General features: G+C 41.7%; 1 protein-coding gene across 6 annotated transcripts in view; it reads right to left on the bottom strand.

Moving 5' to 3' along the window:
- The window catches only part of MME (membrane metalloendopeptidase), a 96051-nt gene that overhangs the window by 49367 nt on the left and 28558 nt on the right, over positions 1-18126 (bottom strand). For all 6 annotated transcript variants that reach the window (XM_025436126.3, XM_025436125.3, XM_025436127.3 and 3 more), the window contains 5 exons: positions 12861-13022; positions 11779-11859; positions 11596-11691; positions 11360-11478; positions 9357-9422 (listed from right to left, as the gene is read on the bottom strand). In XM_025436126.3, the coding sequence (XP_025291911.1) occupies positions 9357-9422; positions 11360-11478; positions 11596-11691; positions 11779-11859; positions 12861-13022 (524 nt within the window). The remainder of the gene's footprint in view (positions 1-9356; positions 9423-11359; positions 11479-11595; positions 11692-11778; positions 11860-12860; positions 13023-18126) is intronic.

Genomic DNA, 18126 nt, shown 5'->3' with positions numbered 1-18126 from the left:
ATATTCTCATCCAGTCCATTCTTTTCCCATTAAAAGGTAATCAGAATTCTTGTTTCACTTGGAAGTAAACAACATGTCTGAGCTCATACCTCATGGGACCAACTATTCCAAAGTATAAGCATGCGGTGTTTTGAATTAACTATATTTCAAATAATATAAATTCATCTGCATTCAGTGGGGAATTACTACCGGCTATGAAGGAAACGGCAATTTGAATTTTCCAATATCAGTCTGCTGAGATTTTTGTTTTTTTATTCTGTGGGATGCTTTTTTGTTAATGAGGTGAGAAAGCAATAACAGGAATGCTCTCCTGCACTTCACGGACTCTGCAAACTGGTTCTACTCCTACTCCTGTATCTTTATCTTTACAGGTACATTTAAGGACTATAGAACTTGGTAGAAGGCAAGCACAAGAACTTTGGATGGTGCTCCTAGTCACTGAGTAGGAAAAATTTCTCAGAAAACCAGAAGCCTGGGTTATCACCAGCTTCTGGGATGCCTGAATATTTAATACAGCTACGTGGAATGCACCACTTCTTTTAATGAGCTCCATTACTTGGCAACTATTCCAATGTGACTGATTAAAACATGTGTCTTCGTATCTTGATTATCTCTCCTGGCTTCTAAATTTATCTAGTACCTGTCAGAACCCAGGCTTCCTCCTGCTGTGAAATCCTTTCTTTTTACAAGATAGGATCCTACCCTAAGGTTTTCATTTTCTTCCTTGAGGTACTTTGTAGATATGTAATATGCCAAATGATAGTAATTGTCATGATTTGGGGAGAACGTAATCAACATGTTTTAACATTTAAATAGTACATCGGGTAGGATATTTTTAAGATTGAAATTCAATTTTCCTCTTTTGTCACCGAGAGGGCAATTAGTTACTAGGACAAGGGTCAGAGTCGACCATCTTGACAGTCATAAGGTAGCCTGGTTGAAGCCTTCGTGCGGTGATCCTTTATGTGAAAAGGAATCTACTGAAATATCTACGTAGCCCTTCTTTTAAAAAATAAAACATTGTAAATCCCAACTCCTATAACAGCAGGTTCAAAGATGATCATTGGTTTTACATGGTTTTATGGTAAAATCCATAAGAGCAATTTTGTGAGTTTGTGAATTCTGTGCTTTCAGTGAGATGATATTTACTAACACTTAAGACCACGAATTGTCACTCTAAGTAGAACCGTCTTCATTTTGCAGGACCAACCATTGGCATTTATAAATTGACTGTCTTCGGAAACTGGGCTTCTCCTACTTGGAAAAAAGCTGGTATTTGTTGGTTGCCAGAGGGAAAGACAGCAATGACATGTGACTATTGTCCTTTAAACTTTAGTATCTTTGGGATCCCTGGGTGGCTCAGCGGTTTAGCACCTGCCTTTGGCCCAGGGCCTGATCCTTAAGACCCGGGATTGAGTCCCACATCGGGCTCCCTGCGTGGACCCTGCTTCTCCCTCTGCCTGTGTGCCTCATGAATAAATAGATAAAATCTTTAAAAAAAAAAAAAAACCAACAACTTTAGTATCTTTGTTTATGAATGACAGCAAGACCCAGCGATGAACAGATAGCTTTCCAGTTAGACTGGCTGATATTTTGCTACTTCAGTGTGACAACCACCTAAGGGAGGATCAGGAGTTTCACTTCCAAAGATTCTTTTCCAGGACACCCAGCTCCTACCAACTTTCTGCCTTCCCTTTTCTAGGGGAGGCATGTGGAGCATGATGTAACTGAAAAGCCCAAGAACCGTGCTATCCTCAGCCACGGATGTCCGGGGATTTTTAATAAAGTTACAAAGAAAGTTCCCTGAAGGAACCCACAGGGGACACCAAGCAGGAAAGATAGGTTTCTCATCAAAAAGATTCGTTCCAAAAAAAAAAAAAAAAAAGATTCGTTCCTCCTCCCCCTTCCCCATTTAAGCATCATTGTCAGGGAGCGTGCAGCTGCCAGCAGGCAATGACTGGCTCCCCCAAAGAGGGAGTGCAGATACACAGAATCACACAGCCCCTCCTGGGGACCAGAATAGGGAAAGGGCATCCGATCTGAGCAGGAGAAACACAGGACACAAGAGGATCCACTGTGGACCCGCATGGGGATTCCTTGGGGCTTTCATCAGATTATTAATGAGGAGAGCCTGGGAACTGTGAGCACTTGTTGTGTAACTTCTAAGGCCTACCGCACACGTATGAGAAGATGCATATAGTTCTTTTTATAAACCAGGGTCAATCCGTCTCAAAAAAATCCTCTTGTCAACGCCATACAACCAAGATGAGTCTTGTCATACTCGCTAAGTCTCAAGTTTCAAAGCTCCTTTGTGTTTTGTTAAATACAGGTACCTGGACTGGGTAAAACATCCTGACTGCTAGTCACCTGGTGCCCAGAGGGGACAAAATGAGGTCAGCAGTTTCCCTCGTAGGATCTGTTTTATCAAGTCAGCCCAGCAGCAGCCAGAGTGATCTTTTTAAAAACCAAAATCAAATTACATCTAAATGATCCACCTACCCCGTCCCCAGTCACTCACTTTGTACCACAGTACCTTGTTTTGTTTCCTTTCTAACACTACTGTCTGCATTCATCTTATTTCCTTAAAGTATTTACTGGTTTCTTTGTTGTCTATCTCTTTCCATTAGAACGGGAGTTCCAGGTGAACAAAGATCTTTTCTGCCTTGTTTCCTGATATCTCTATGGCTTAGAAGAGTAACTGTCACATAGTAGAAGCTCAATAATTATCTATGGTTTAAAAAAAAAATGAATTTAAAATTTCAGTATATTAAGTAAATTTCCCTCACTTTCTAGAAGTCATCAGACTTCTATTCTCAGCCCAAGTCTGGAACAGTTTCTCTCAGCTTGTATTTTGGATAAGTGGGCAAACAAAACTCTCTCTAGGTTTAACTCAGTCTCAGCTTGCACCTGCTCATCTAAAGGACTGCAAACCTCAGCTTGTGCTCTTTCCTTCTTTTCTGGTCTGCATTTTCTCTTATTCAGGCAAGCAGATCCTGGATCATCTCTTTCTGGCTTCCAACCATCCTTGGCCAGGTTCCAAGTCCTCTATCCTCAACCCTCAAACATCTCCATTATTTATAAACTCCCGGTTTTTCTAAAAGGATTAAATTCTTCATGACTCTGAACTCCTTCTTCCCACCATGCCTCAGAGCACTATGTCCTACAGTTCTAACTTCCAGTTCCTGCCTCACCTCCCCTGGCTCTCATCTGCTACCCCAGAGGTTTTCTCACTTTTCTTTTTGCCCTGAAATGCTTTGTGCAAATAAATATTTTGTTGATGTACAAGCGCGTAAAATAAATCATGCTGGATTGTCTTGAAGTATGCAGACACGAGTGTGTGGCCCCACAGACCCTCTTCTGACACCCACGAAGAGGTCGTAGGTTTGGAAACCACCACTCTGGCTGATGCTAACATCTCAGGTGAACATAGAGCATAACCATAACTATAACCCAGGGACGCTCAAATATTTAGGGTTGCTAACCTACAGAGTTCTTTACAAAAGAGGATACGGTAACAATTAGCCTTGATAATCTACAGAGGTAAAGAAAGGGAAGCCTTGAAAACAATTCCAGTTTATGCTCAAATACAGAGTTCAGAGACTCTTCTGAAGGTGAGCGATTTCTTAAGAAAATTCAGGCCGTCATTCCATTTAGTCCGTCAGTCAATATACAAGAGCTTCCTCACATAAAGCTGGTTCCATTGAAAAATCCCAAGAATGAGATGATTACCTTTTTTGGGTAATGTCTATCTCTCCTATTGTTTTCCTTGAATAGAAATTTATACCCTTGGAAGGGCTAGAATTCTTTCAAATCTCACTACTCCTGTCCTTTGAGGTAGGGGTGTGTCATTCAAGTTAATCAGAGTAGGTTTCCATTGCTTCCAACTAATGTTCTTAACTGACACATGGATCTTTTAATCTGTGAGTTTAAGCAAGCCATTTAACTTCTTTGGTTCTCTTTCCTCATTTGTAAGATAAGGGTTAATGGTTTGGACCAAACTCTAATGTCCCATTTAGCTCTTCAAGTCTGCCTATGTGCAACCTTAATTATTAGGAAAATATGATCCTGGGGCACCTGGGTGTTGCAGCTTGTTAAGCATCTGACTCTTGATTTTCGCTCAGGTCTGATCTCAGGGTCATGAAATCAAGCCCTGAGTCGGGCTCTGCATTCACCTCAGAGTCTGCTTGAGTTCCTCTCCCTGTCTGCCTCTGCCTCGCTCCCCAGCTCTCCTATAGTTCTAACTTCCAGTTCCTGCCTCACCTTAAAAATAATAAATTAAAAAAAATAAATAAATCCTTTTTTAAAAAAAATAAATAAATCACTTTAAAAATTAAATCTTTTTTTAAAAAGAAGATATATGATCCTGTCATGTAAAAAAAAAAAAAAATATATATATATATATATATATATATATATATATATATATATATATGTTTCTGGTTTTTATTGCCTTAGGGTATGTTCCCTCTATGTGAGAGGGAAAACAGAGTAAACAAAAAGGAATGGAGGTATTTAAATTTAGAATAACCAGATGAATACAATATGCATTTCTCAAAATATAACATTTAAAATTGCCAGAATAAAAGCACATAATAAGTTGGAGAGGCAAGAAGGTCTTTTAACAAGAGAAAGAGGTTTTTCTCTTGGAGGAAGAAGGTAAGAAATAGATCTTGAAAAAAAATGCCTCATCTATTTTCATTACTTACTGGTGTAACAGCATAAGGCATTTTACTATTTTGAATGCCTTCACAACACAAAAATTCCATTTGGAGGGTATCAAAAGCAAAAAGCCCCACAAAAAAAACAAAACAAAATAAAGTAAAAAAAAAAAAGAAAAAAAAAAAGGAAAAAAAAAACAAGCTTCCACGAAGCAGAAGCAGCAAAAGCTTTCTTAGTAATTGTGCTGTTAAAAAAATAATAATAATAATTGTGCTGTTTGCATTGTTCATAAGAAGTTTGGTTTAGGATTGATTATCTGAATGAGCTGGATATCCCCAAAAGGGGGGTCAAGGAGGACCTAGAGAAATGGGCTTAGGTATTGATTTGATCAAGACCTATGATGAGGGTCCTTCTGATCAAAGAGGGGGTGTGACCCTCCCTCATCCCCAGCCCCTGAAGCATAATCTGCAAAACCAGATTCCACGGTCTAGTTTGAAAATCACTGGCTAGAGTGCCAGACAAAGAAGCCAGACTTCCCTAGTCAAAGATGGAGCACACGTCTTGGTAAAAAGTTGGTGACCTCATGTTGTACCTCAAAACTTTTCTTATTTATTTCCAATAAAATAATGTGGGACCCACAAGTCGAGGACCCACCGAATGCGTGAATATATCTCAGGCAAACTGAATATAGCAGAGGAAGAACTGGAGATTAAAAAGAGGAAAAGTGATACACGGTTTGTAAGATGTTTATAAGATGCTTGGGCAATAGAGTCCATCAGCTACTGATGTTCTAGAGCTCACGTCTGCCCCAAAGTCAAGGTTAGGAACTAGGACGGACCTCTAAGAAATGGGATGTTTCTGCCTTCCTTTTCTTTCCTCTCTTCTCTACCATCTGTCCCCTCAACCACTGATTCATCCTCTGATTCATTCATTCAGGATTCCTTTGATCATGAGTAAGAGTCAGAATCCAGGCTGGATACTGGAAATAAAACAACAAAATCAGTGAGACATGCCACTGTTCCCACTAATTTTACAGTTTCCTACGAGGGGTTGTGGGGAGGGGAAATGACTTAAAATAAAAAAGTATCCAGAAAGCCATGTGCTATGGGAACAAAAAGGTATCTTCATCTAGTTAAAAGTTCCAGGGAAGGCCTTCATGAGGAAGTACTATCTATCATCTATCTATCTATCTATTCATTCATTCATTCATGAGAGAAACAGAGAGAGAGAGGCAGAGACACAGGCTCCATGCAGGGAGCCCGATGCGGGACTCGATCCCAGGAACCCGGTTGAGGCAGACTCAACCGCTGAGCCACCCAGGTGTCCCAAAGAAATAAAATTTAATAGTTAATTTTAAAAGGTAAAGGAGACGAGCACCTGGGTGGTTCAGTTGGTTAAATGTCTGCCTTTGGCTCAGGTCATGATCCTGGGGTCCTACGATGGAGCGAGCCCCCAAGTCGAGACTGCTTCTCCCTCTCCTTCTGCCCCTCCCCGAGTTTGTGCGAGCTCTCTCTCTCTTTCTCTCTCTCAAATAAATAAATAAAAATCTTCTTTTAAAAAAATGAAAGGTAAGGAGAAAGGAAGGGGGATGGGCAGATCCAGGTGTGTGTGGAATGTTCCAGGCAAAGGGAACAGCATATATAAAGGGAGCAAATCAATGCAGACCAGTGATTCACTGATATAATCATATCAAGACTTCTTCCAGCTTTATGACTTCCACTGGATGTCGTTTCGTTAGCCTATCCTTTTCATCATTTTTTTTTTTTTTCATGAAGCAATACCACACTGAGGAAAAAGTATTTAAGGGGGTTAACTTTTTTCAGAGACAGCAAGGCAGTGGGAAAACTAGAATCAACTTTTACCTGATAGCTGGCTAGGGATGCAGAATAGAAAATAAGTGTGGGATTACAGGTGGAAGTGACTGGGAGACGGGAGCAAATATCATGGGGGCAATAAGGAAAAAATTGGAATTTCTCCTGTAGCCACATACACTCCTCTAAGGGTCCCCCCTCCCCAAATAATGGATTTTAAAAGAGGAAGAGGGTCCTGAAGTATTCTAGTAATTACCCGTTTCCAGGATGACGAATGTCATCCCACATGCCAACTCCTTTCCACTGGCTGCTGGGAGCTAGAGCGCCGACCTGAGAAGCACCCCAGGGACCGAGGTTAGCAGGAAGGGGTACAGGGACCAGTAGCCCTCTCTACGGAAGCGGGGCAAGGCAGCAAGCATGCTGTGTGTCTGTGACTCAAATCCAGATCATCGAAGGGCACCTTATTTGAACCAATGACTTCTGGGCTGCAAATGCCAGTGCTGGGTTTTCTCTACCACTCGCTCATTCAAAGAACCCTCCTGGTAAAAAGTCCTACTCTCCGCAGTTCGGAATGAATGATCTGATGGGAGGAGCAACAGACAGGGACGAAAGTTCTAGCTCTGGTTCTACGGTTGCTTTGCTGATTGTTCCAGGGCAAACCTGTGAGCCTCAGATTCCTCTCCCATATTACTCATTCTAGATTTGATCACCGATGTGTAGTTTGGGTATAAATACCGTATTTCCCAGACCAGAGGATGCAAACTGTGGCAGGACTGCTAAATGCCTTTGGGGTCCAAGATTCCCTTTTCCTAATGAGTTTTTAGCAGAACTTTTCTTCCCCATCAACCAGATTCTAAAGAGGCACCTACCCCCATGGCCACCCACATTACGGCTACGTTCCCCAGCCTCCTCGATAGTTAGCAGTAGTCACACGACAATGTGCTAACCAATGGCCTGCACGCAACTTCCTCTGCATCCCTTATATAAAGAGGAATCTTTTCTTTTCCCTGTGGCATGAAATGTGAACAAAGCATTGGGGAACCAACTCTGACCAAATAGACTCACACAAAACACGACAAGAGGTTGATGTTAGCAGGAAGGTGGTCAAAGAAGCTGTGGTTCTTTGGATTTGGAAGCTGTAGGATAACAGGAGACAGAAATACTCTGTTGGAGCTTCACTATTTTTAGGTCTCTCCGTTACCACAGCTTAGCGAGGACCCAACTAACTTACAAACTCAAGCACACACAGGGACCAGGAAGTCCATATAAATCCATCATCATCTAAATAAAGACTGTTCGAACCTGGAGAACAAATGAAGCAAACACAACAACAGCCACGTCCAACCACTGCCGCTTGGGAATATAGGCCTAGAGTTTCCAGTCCTATGAAGTTATCGAGAGATCTGGATTCTCAAGTAAAATCTTACAATTTTTAAAATTACAGGCAACTGATCCAGACTTTAAAACCACAACACAACTACAGGTTAAACAAAAATGCCTTGATATGGACTCAAGCCTATGATGGGCCAGTTTGTGACTTGTTCTAGACTACGAGAGAGCACCGAGTATAAAATGCACAAAAATACACCATCATCTTAATGCTGCTTTTTGAGGGGAAAAAAAAAAAAAAACTTTATCACATTAAACGTATACACTGACTGCCAGGTAATCCTTGATATCAGAGACATTAAAGGACAAAAAAAAATGCACGTATTTTTAGGATTGGAAAAACCTGATGTCTTTAGGGCACAATCTTAAATATGAAAAACATTCCAGTTGATGATGCTGACAATGAAATATAATGAGTCAAAATTCCTCAATCACCCTCAACTCTGCAATAGGAAGTAGCTCGAAAACCCTATAATAGCTGCAGCCCACACAGTAACTAGGTTTATAATGAACTCAAATACCCCACCTCCATCTGACTGTCTGTGCTCCTAATTGTGGCCTTTTTTTTTTTTTTATGACACATCTTTCCCTTCATTTCAATGCAGTGGAGCCCCTCAAAAAGATAATACAGTGAAGTTAGTCCCTGTCACTGGAACTTAATAACTATGCAAAATGGGTTTTGGCATAAAGGAATTAAGCTAACAATTTTAGCTGAGTGGGAAGTTCAGCCATCCTGCTCCACTGTCCCCCATGAGGACCATCACCTTAACTTCTGAGTTACAGAGTCGTCATGAGGACGGCACTGAGAGAACGAACACCTCTCCCAGACACCTGATACACCTCACAGGGCCGCGTGCATCCTGTGTTGTGTTTGACACCAATCAGCCCAGGCAGATGGACATCGTGTGAGGGCAGCAGGGCTCTGGGATACCACGCAGCCCTGCAGGACGTCCCGCAGTCCTGGGCGGAGGATGCCCCTTGGCCCACTGACCCGTGTTGGAGGCAGAGGCTTGCCTGAACCCAAAGTTTCCACCTCGGTAGTTCCCTGAACGTCACATCCATGAGCTCTGAAAGTGCACCGTGGGCCACGATGCGTCTCCCGGATCCTCGTGGCACCACCCGACACCATGATTCATTCATCTGCTCGCTTTTTCCAAGTGATGCCATTTATAGAGGAAATGCAACACTTAACATTCACTTTTCCAAGTGGGTCATGGGACTTAATGGACTTAAATGGTTAAGCACTGAGACCCGCACATAAGGAATTTCAAGCTTCCTTATTTCTCAAGAGCATTCCATTCATTCTTTTTTTTTTTTTTTTTTTTTTCATTCCATTCATTCTGTTGAGACTATCCATTCAGCCAACGGAAGCTCAACGTGATGTCTTGGTTGGGAGTGAAGGACACAGACAGCTACGTTTAGGTCTGCCTTCATCTTTTTCATTATTTCTAAGTTCACACCAATTGCTCCTGTAGCTTTGTGGTTTTGTTTGTTTACCTCTTCATATATTCCAGTGCAGACATAGTAGTCTCTGGACGGGAGGCCAAGTCGAGGCTGGTCAATCTATAAAAAAAAAATATGCAAAGAGGAAAAGAAACGGTTCAGTTGATGTGGGACAGTTGGACCAAATACAAGCCCGGCTGTCTGTGTGCGAGCAAGATCCTAGTGTCCTTGCTGTTTATAGGGGTGACGATCAGACCATGAGTGAATGAATCCAGATGGGGCAATGGTTTCCCCACTACTTGGAAGGGTTCCACTGATGGGTAATTAGGTAATCTGGAAGATTCTGCTGCAGGTATTGGAGGAAAACCAGAGAAAACTTAAATGAAAATGCACTGGGAAGGATTTTTTTAATGCAAAACAGAAGGGACAGGTGGACAAAAACATGTTAGAATCTAACATCGGGAGTTTCTAAATGACACATTTACAGGACATTTGGCTCCCTGAGATTCTAATATGCCCTCCTGGGGGACGATCTCTTCGACTCCCACCCTTAACTGGGATGGAAAACAAAACAAAACCAAACCACCCCAAAAGTGGAAACGTCTATGGTAACTCTAGAACTGTCTGGCTGGTGGAAATCTTGCCAAAGATTTTTTTTTTTTTAACATCCCCTACTGTAGGGGGATAAAGGAGACTCCTTGGTTCTCGCCTGCTCTGCTCAAATCCTGGCAGCTGAGCGAGTGAAGGAGGAAATGAGGCTCTGCTCCCGCGGCTCTGAGAGTCCCCGGGCCTCCAGTGAGAGCCACCTGGGCACACGCACAGCTCTGTGGGATAGCTTCCTGCACACTGCAGGGCTAGACGGGTATGGGGCACCCTAGAGCACGAGCGGGTTAGCCTGAGAAAGCCGGCAGCTATAGAGTCCAGGACAATATGAAAGAAATAGAATCCAGAGGATGGGGATGGAAAGAGCCAGAAGGTGTCACCACAGGTAGGGCTCCGTCCATTCCTCTTCCAACCTCCCAACTCTCCCTTGGACATCTCTTTATGGTGATCGTGGAGGATGCTGGCACTTAAGAGCCAAAGAAGTGAATTCTTTGGAAGAAAGGGAGAAAGAGATCTGCTGTAGAAGAGAGCTGGGTTCGATCCCTTTTATGCTTTTCATAAAAATGGTCCTGAAGATTCATACAGTTGTGACATAAATATGAATCTGTGGCTAGCAACTTTTGGGGTACTTTCTTTTACAGGAAACCAAATAAAAGCTCTGTAAATTTCATTCCAAACATACTCACTAAGTATTCATCTCATCTTAGGTAGCATCTGCAGTAAACCTAAATGAATGGCTTATATGAAAAAAAAATCTAATAAGTCCATTTTAAAAGATTATTTTACTTACTTTCACTGGAAAAAAAAAGTTCAGACATTCCTAAGTAACAACCAAAATTGTATTAAAAAAATCCCTCTTCTACGTTCTTTTTGGAAGCAATTAGAAATATCTGGTTTCTAGACTTGCATTACTTATGTAAACTAAACTATGCTCCTTTCATGAACATACAGAGAAATCAAGTGCTATTTCTACATTGGAGGCCATTTCTTTACTTTATGACATGAAGGTGCAGCATCTAGACCTATGGTAGTAGAAAGGAGAGATAAATGTCTAAAGCACAACATAAGAAAATACTTCTGGGGTGCCTGGGAGGCTCACTCAGTCAAGCATCTGCCGTTGGCTCAGATCCTGGGGTCCTGGCATCGAGCCACGCATCAGGCTCCCTGCTGGAGGGGGGAGCCCGCTTTTCTCCCTCTCTCCCTCTGCCTCTGCCCCCATGCTCTCTCTCTCTTTCTCTCTCAAATAAATAAATAAAATCCTTAAAAAAAAAAAAAGGAAAGTACTTTCAAAATTGGGAATCCAGGTATCGGGGACAGAGCATGAATTTATGGCTCTACTGCTCATGCAATTCAAATGAGAATATGCATTATTTCTAAACATCAATTACAACAATGTGTGTAGACATTTTATTAAAATTTAAAGACGGCCTTGGCCGTCGGCCACACAAACTTACATGAATTATATGGTTCACAGAGTTCTTATCATCCGTGCCAACAAAAAAATTAAGAATGACTTTTTTCCCATATTTAGAATTCAGTTGTGCAATAGACTTCTCAGCTGTCCAAGAAGTACCTAAAGCAACAGAAGGTGAAATATGCTTTTAGAAGCTGTAGGGCATTAATATGATACTATCACAACACAGGTTTCACGCGGAAATTATTCTTTAAAAAAGAAGGAAAATTGCCTTACCATATGTTTGCTCCCAATTATCCGTTGCTACTGGCCAGTCATAGATATCTGGTAACAGACTGAGCAGAGGTTGTCCGCCTCTGCTATCAATAGCAGCTTTTGAAAACAATAGAAATAGAATTCATTATGAAGTCTTCACATATTTTGGCACACAGTTAATGAAATAAAATGGAGAGCACTTACATTCATTTATACAAGATCTGTACAACGTTTTTGCTTTCTGCACTGCTACTATATCCTCAGTTTTGGGTTCCTGAAGAACATCTGAAACCGAGCATTTAATAAAATACATCAATGGAACTGCTCATTTGCAGCTATAATTAACATTTTCAAAGTAGTTCCAGGAAAAAAGCTTGCCTTTGTGTGTGTGCGTTCAGTCCCTCCCTCACCCTAAAACCCTACAGGATAAACACCGCTCACCAGACCGCGATTCCTATATTCCTAGCGCAGAACTGGGAGTTGATTTCGTGAGCCAAGTTAGATGAAAGTCTTTTGGACAAGATTATCATTATTATTTATTTATTTTTGCGAACAGTGATGCGTACTGCTCTGTCATACATAAGTTACTTTTTTTTGAAATCGAGAGTAAAAAGAAATAATGCAGAGGAATATGGACTTTAATACGATAGTCTTCTTGATGGCTGGAAATAATGATCTTCGTGTGACTGTACTGCTCATGCTCCAAATACGTCGACCAAACTCTTCTACTTGTTTGGATGTTTGAAAAGTAGCAAAAAATTGTTTTTCTACAAAGTAACTGCTAGAAGAGGGGAACACAAGGTGAAGGATGGCGGACAAGACTTCCTCAACTTCCCCAGGGAGAATGTCTTAGCTGGGTTAGAATAAATATACCTATTCCGGGATGCAAATGTGAGTAACGTCTTCAACACGGTACCGACCTGATATTGACTTCACCCCAGAGCCAGGGTTGGAAAGACACTGGAGGTGGCATTTAGTGGCAATCATTAATTTCTTATTAATGTGAAATGGCACACAGAGGCCACCCCACCTCTAGGGATGACAGAGGTTTATCATGGGGGCATCGTACGTGCCCCCCCAAGTGAAAGGGGAAATGCTGAGATGCCAACATACCCACTTCAGCGTTACCACCCTCAGAGTGACTTGGTGGCGAGCCACAAAACCTGGAGGGGTTATCGCCTTTAATCTCCTGTGACATTCTCTGTAATGGCTTAAGAGTTGCAGCTTTAAAAAACTGGGTATGTTAAGAGAGAAATCTTTGATGCATAGACACAAACTCCACTAACCTTTCAAAACGACTTCAAGTTCATCTCTTAAAATGTCAAAGTTACTGTAACGGGAGCTAGTCTCAGGAATGACGTTGCGTTTCAACCAGCCTCCACAGGCGTATTTAAAAAAGTCTGTACAGGGCTCAGCCGTGGCATCCATGTTCTGGATCAGTCGAGCAGCTGAAAGACCAGAGAAAGAAGATAAAATGAAGGGGGGGGGGGTGTTGAAGTAGTTTGGAAGGGGGAACAAGTGCTCTGTTGTTTCTCCTTTATGATCAAGTCAACTGGCCTGACACTCCCTTTCCTTACTTAATACAACCATCAATTGAAGAAAAATGATGACTATGCGGGTAAAGTCCTCCTTCCCTTTATCATACTTGGTTGGGTGTATTCCTGAGAGGTCTCGGCCCTCCCATGGTACACCTCACCCCCACCTTCAGATAGATGAGGTTCTTGCTAGTTCATAGTTCAAAATAAATAAACAAATAAAAGAATCCCAGGCCGCCTAAGCTAGCCCGAGCTTAGGGCTGACACAAGGTGACTCTTCGCCCGAATAACTTCAGCTGCTGACTCTACTCGTCAAGGTGCTGTGACTTTGGAATGTCTCTGAGACTCTCAGGGATGTGGGATTGTTTTTTGAGTCTTTGGTTTTTTGTAAGTAATCTCTACACCCAACATGGGGCTCGAACTCACAACCCTGAGACCAAGAGTCGAATGCTCCACCGACTGAGCCCACCAGGCCCCCCTGTGGGACTGTTCATGGATTTTGTCATTGTGGGAAAGATCTGAAGCTGCCATTATTACTTCTTGGACCTTGCTTACAATATTTTCTGCAATTCAAATTTGACATCCGATTTGCATTTGTTTATGTAGAGTCTGTCCTTACAAAATTGGCTGTAAGCTCGTTAGCTTTTCTTATGTCCACTCTTTTATCTTTGCAAAGTACGATGAAAATGCAAATGAGCCCACACTGAGTATTTCCACTGTGCGCAACTCTGATGTGTCCTAGGTGCTGCAATCGGTAGAAGGATGTATAAAATATGAATTGCTGCCATTGAGGAGGATATTATGGAGGCCCAACGCCCACAGTTTCTACACCTGGAAGAGTGAGAAAACCTTCCCACTGTCCTCCCTCCTGTTTTTTTTTTTTTTCTCACACAAGTAGAACTGTTTCACAGGAAAAACAAAAGAGCAATTGAGAATTCATCTGTATCAAGAGAGTAGAAGATCTCAAACGAGCTTTTGAAAACACTTCGCTTTCTGAATAAATAAATTCAATTAATTAAAAACTTCAAAATGTTGCTGAGATGTGTGGATTTTTTTTTTTTTTTTTCCAACTGGAAATGGTTAAGTCTATTTTCTGGTCAAATCGCAAGCCCCTACTTCTCACCACCTCCTGGAGGTGTTTTTGGCTGCCACCTCTGGCTCCGTGTCTTTGACGCTAAGCTATGGGTGGTCTCCAGACCACTCCCCTCCTTGTGGCCTCCCAGGTTTGAACCTTGGGTAAAACTCTGTATTTCCCTCTTCCCTTTAGGCTTTTGGGTAACTCTTCAACTTCTTTTCCATACTCTTGTCATGATCGTTTTATATTCTCACTCCCTTTTAACTACAAGTCACCCAACTCTGCATCTTGCTAGTACCATCTCCCTACTTGTCTATTCCAGACACCTTTCACAGATTAAACTTCCCCAAATGCACTTTTACTAGCTACTCTCTTACCGGAAGAATGGCAGTGGCTTGACATTGCCCAGGTTAAATTACAAAACTCTATGATTTGGCCTCTAGATCTTTCCTAGACTAATCAAAAGTCTCTTTCTACCTTCTCTCTCTCCACCCCCACCCCTGTTTCTTGTTTGTTTTAAAGATTTTATTTATTTATTCATGAGACACAGGCAGAGGGAGAAGCAGTGTCCCTGCAGAGAGCCCGATGTGGGACTCGATCCCAGGACCCCGGGGTCACGACTTGAGCCAAAGACAGACGCTCAGGCACTGAGCCACCCAAGTGCCCCCTCTCTGCTGTGTTTTTACACAAACTCTCTGCTCCAACCAGATGGGCTTGCTCCATGTGCCACAAACTCTCCTGTGTTTCTCTACCAGGTGCTGTTGCTTCTCTCTCCCTCACCTTACCCTTCTAAGACCTCCTCCCTTTCTTCCCAAACGCTACCCACTGTGCAAGGATTGGCATATGTCCCATCTCTTCCCTGAAGTTCCCATGACTCTAAACTTCAGGGAGTATTTCTTTCTCTGACCTCCTGGGAGCTCACGACCATACACAGTACTTAATGCTCAGATGAGGTGGACACCTACTCTGTCCTCCTAACCATGCTGCTGATGAACTTAGCCTCTTTGTATTCCCATCACCTCATAAAAGGCATGCACAAGTGGTTATATGTGATGACCGTACTGAGTCACCTGTGAGTCCTTACTCCCTCCTCCTACACATCCCCCCTCCCCTGCTCCTGCAGGTCAGACCAGTTCTCATTCATGGCCTCCAGTCCATCCCATCCTTGCAATGCCCACTGTTTCTGCTCTGTTTCGGGCCTTCCTTCTCTTAGGCTCTATCCATGCCCTTTTGCCCAAGTTATGGCCCCAGATCTCTCCCCGCTCCAATCCATCCTGTGTGCCAGTCCAATTAGTGTCGCCATAACATTTCAGTATGCCATTTCCACTCCAAGGTTTTCAGTATGCTCCGTCTGCATTTATAATAAAGTCCAGAAAATACATAAACATATACAAATATATAATAAAATCCACACCGGAAACTAGCATAACACTGTATGTTAATTATACACGAATAAAAAGAAAACAAGTAAAATCATAGATGGAATAAATGACTCTGGGAGAAATTAAGGAAAAAAAAGAAAGAAAATATCCACATGCCACAACATATTCTCACTCTGATATATCTAGTGAAGCTTCTCTCTCCCTACTTCTTCACATGTGCCTGTCTGCCCCCACTTAAATGACTGTGTTCAGTTTCTGCTGTGAACACTTTATAACTTTCTGCTCTTGTGACTTGATGATGGTGTGTTGACCCCTATTAAAAATACCCTTTTTAATCTGTTCATGTTTAGAGATTTCAGGCATTTTCAAGGCTCAGTTCAAATCCTCCTTCACGAAGGACTGTCCTTACAAAATCTGTACCAGCTGCCATCATATTCATTTTTGTTGTTTTTGGAAAAACCATTATCCCCTCATCTAGACTCTGTGGTTCTGGAAAAGAAGGGAATGCGCTTTCTAGGCCTCTTACAGAGCTTAATGCTGTACTCCATCAAGATTTGTCAGTAAAAAAAAACTCTAACTTGAAACATCAGGTAGAGATTAGGGAATTGACTTTAAAAAGACAGAAAAAGTAATTCCCTTAAACGTTGTAGGAAATGAAGATATGATGACAGGGGAAGTGAAAATAAAGACCTTTAAACACTTGGAGAATTACCATGTAAAGTGAAAAACCAGAAAATTGGAGCCTGAAAGAAGTGCTAACCAAAGACGTTCTAAGCATACATTTTTAGTAATTTTATGTAACTCTTGTCTTGTAAAATACTTTTAAGTATTTAAACTGAATGTTGTAGAGGCAACTGCCATTTTGGGAGCACTTCCATTTTCTTTCTCTCCCTGGGGAAATGGATGGTTTATGTCCTAACACTACGTGAAGCAATAAGCTCTGAGGAGGGAAGAACAGTGAACAAGTAATGAGTAAGTAGAACGAACAAGGACAGTAACGAACAAGCCTCACTGTCAATTTGGAAATATTGCTGCTCTTTCAAACACCTTCAACGAAAAGGAGGAGCAGTGGAGCGGCTCTATGCTCACGAGCACAAATCCACTGCCATGTGCATGCCTCTACACTCTTCACATCTCCCACAAAGGGAAAAAATGATCCTTCCCCTCTTAGGTTGAGTTTGTACTTGACACCCAGTTAAACTACATGTGTCTGGAAAACAAACCAAAGAAGTGGTATTGAAACAATCTGTGAGGACTATGCGGGCCAGAGATAGGGAGAGGCAACCGTGCAAACTCCTTCCTGCGCCACTTTCTAAATTTCCCTTTGACCAGAGAGCTCATCTGAGCATGGGCGCTTCCAATCACTTCAAAGAGAGCTCGCTGTTCTGGTGAATATTTTGGGGCCATGGGCCAAGGCAAGTCATGGGCTAGCACTTTTATGCCGGGTCTTTGATCAGGCTTCCTTTAATCTCTTATCGTGGGTTTGATTCTCATTTTGCACCTTATCCTCCGGACCTCCTCTGTGCTGACTTTTCTTTGAAGTCAGCGGTAGACTTGTGGGTAGAAGGGCTGTAGGAAACAGACACACAACTGTCAAACTGGTTGTAATTGTTTTTGTATTTTGCACTTTGTTTTGAATTACTCAACCTCTCCACATAACCACACCTGGGCTCTTCAGATGTTTCCTTATCTGTGATTCTGACTTCTGAGTAAACAAATGTGGTTTAAAAACAAATAAAATTATTCACCTTAATAAGCAGACATAGTAAAAAAAAAAAAAAAAAAAAAGAAACGACGTAGTAAAGGCAAATGTATTGACACAGAATGTTGTTGACTAGATGTTTGTGGAGTGAAAGAAACAGTATTTATGCCTTCTAAAAATCTACATAAAAGCACAGAAAGTCTAAAAGACATTTGTAGCAGTTCTATCTGGGTTGGTGGATTATGAGTGTGTTTAATTTTGTATTAGTTGCTTATCTTTATTTTCCAATTTGTATTAGATGAGCATGCATTGCTTTTGCAATAAGAAAAAAAAAAGCATTTTTAATTTAAGAAAATAGTCACATAAAGACAAGAAAAGTAATCTTCTATTAATAATGAGCTTATTTCTTATGAATGACAATTCCAAATGTTCTAGGCTGATAATATATGACACACCATTTTTTTCCCAACTAATCTTCTTGTAACATTCTCCCAACTTACTTGACTATCGGAATTTTAAAACAAGCTCAACTACCATCTGGGAAGTTATTAATTACTGTATTCATTACCAAGGGTCCGTTGTGTGGGTATGGATTAGAAGATGCTGTATAAGCTGGGAAAATGTTTGGGATCCTTAAATCGGGCAGTCCTGTTCTGAATCCTTGGGCTTCACCACTTTTCAGTTGTACAAGATTAAGTAATTTCCCCGAGATCAAGCAGCTAGTAAGTGATGGAGCCCCAGGCCTTGCACTTAGGTTCCCCTGGCTCCCAGTTCACCACTCTCTTCCCTCCATATTTTGGATAGACCAGGTGGAGCTTTGTGAGAAGCAGTGATTTGCATTCTCCCTTTCTTCTTTCT

The sequence above is a fragment of the Canis lupus genome, chromosome 23 (genome assembly GCF_003254725.2).
Source record: "Canis lupus dingo isolate Sandy chromosome 23, ASM325472v2, whole genome shotgun sequence".
Lineage (NCBI taxonomy): Eukaryota > Metazoa > Chordata > Mammalia > Carnivora > Canidae > Canis > Canis lupus.
This window is presented reverse-complemented; position numbering and strand designations above follow the sequence as displayed.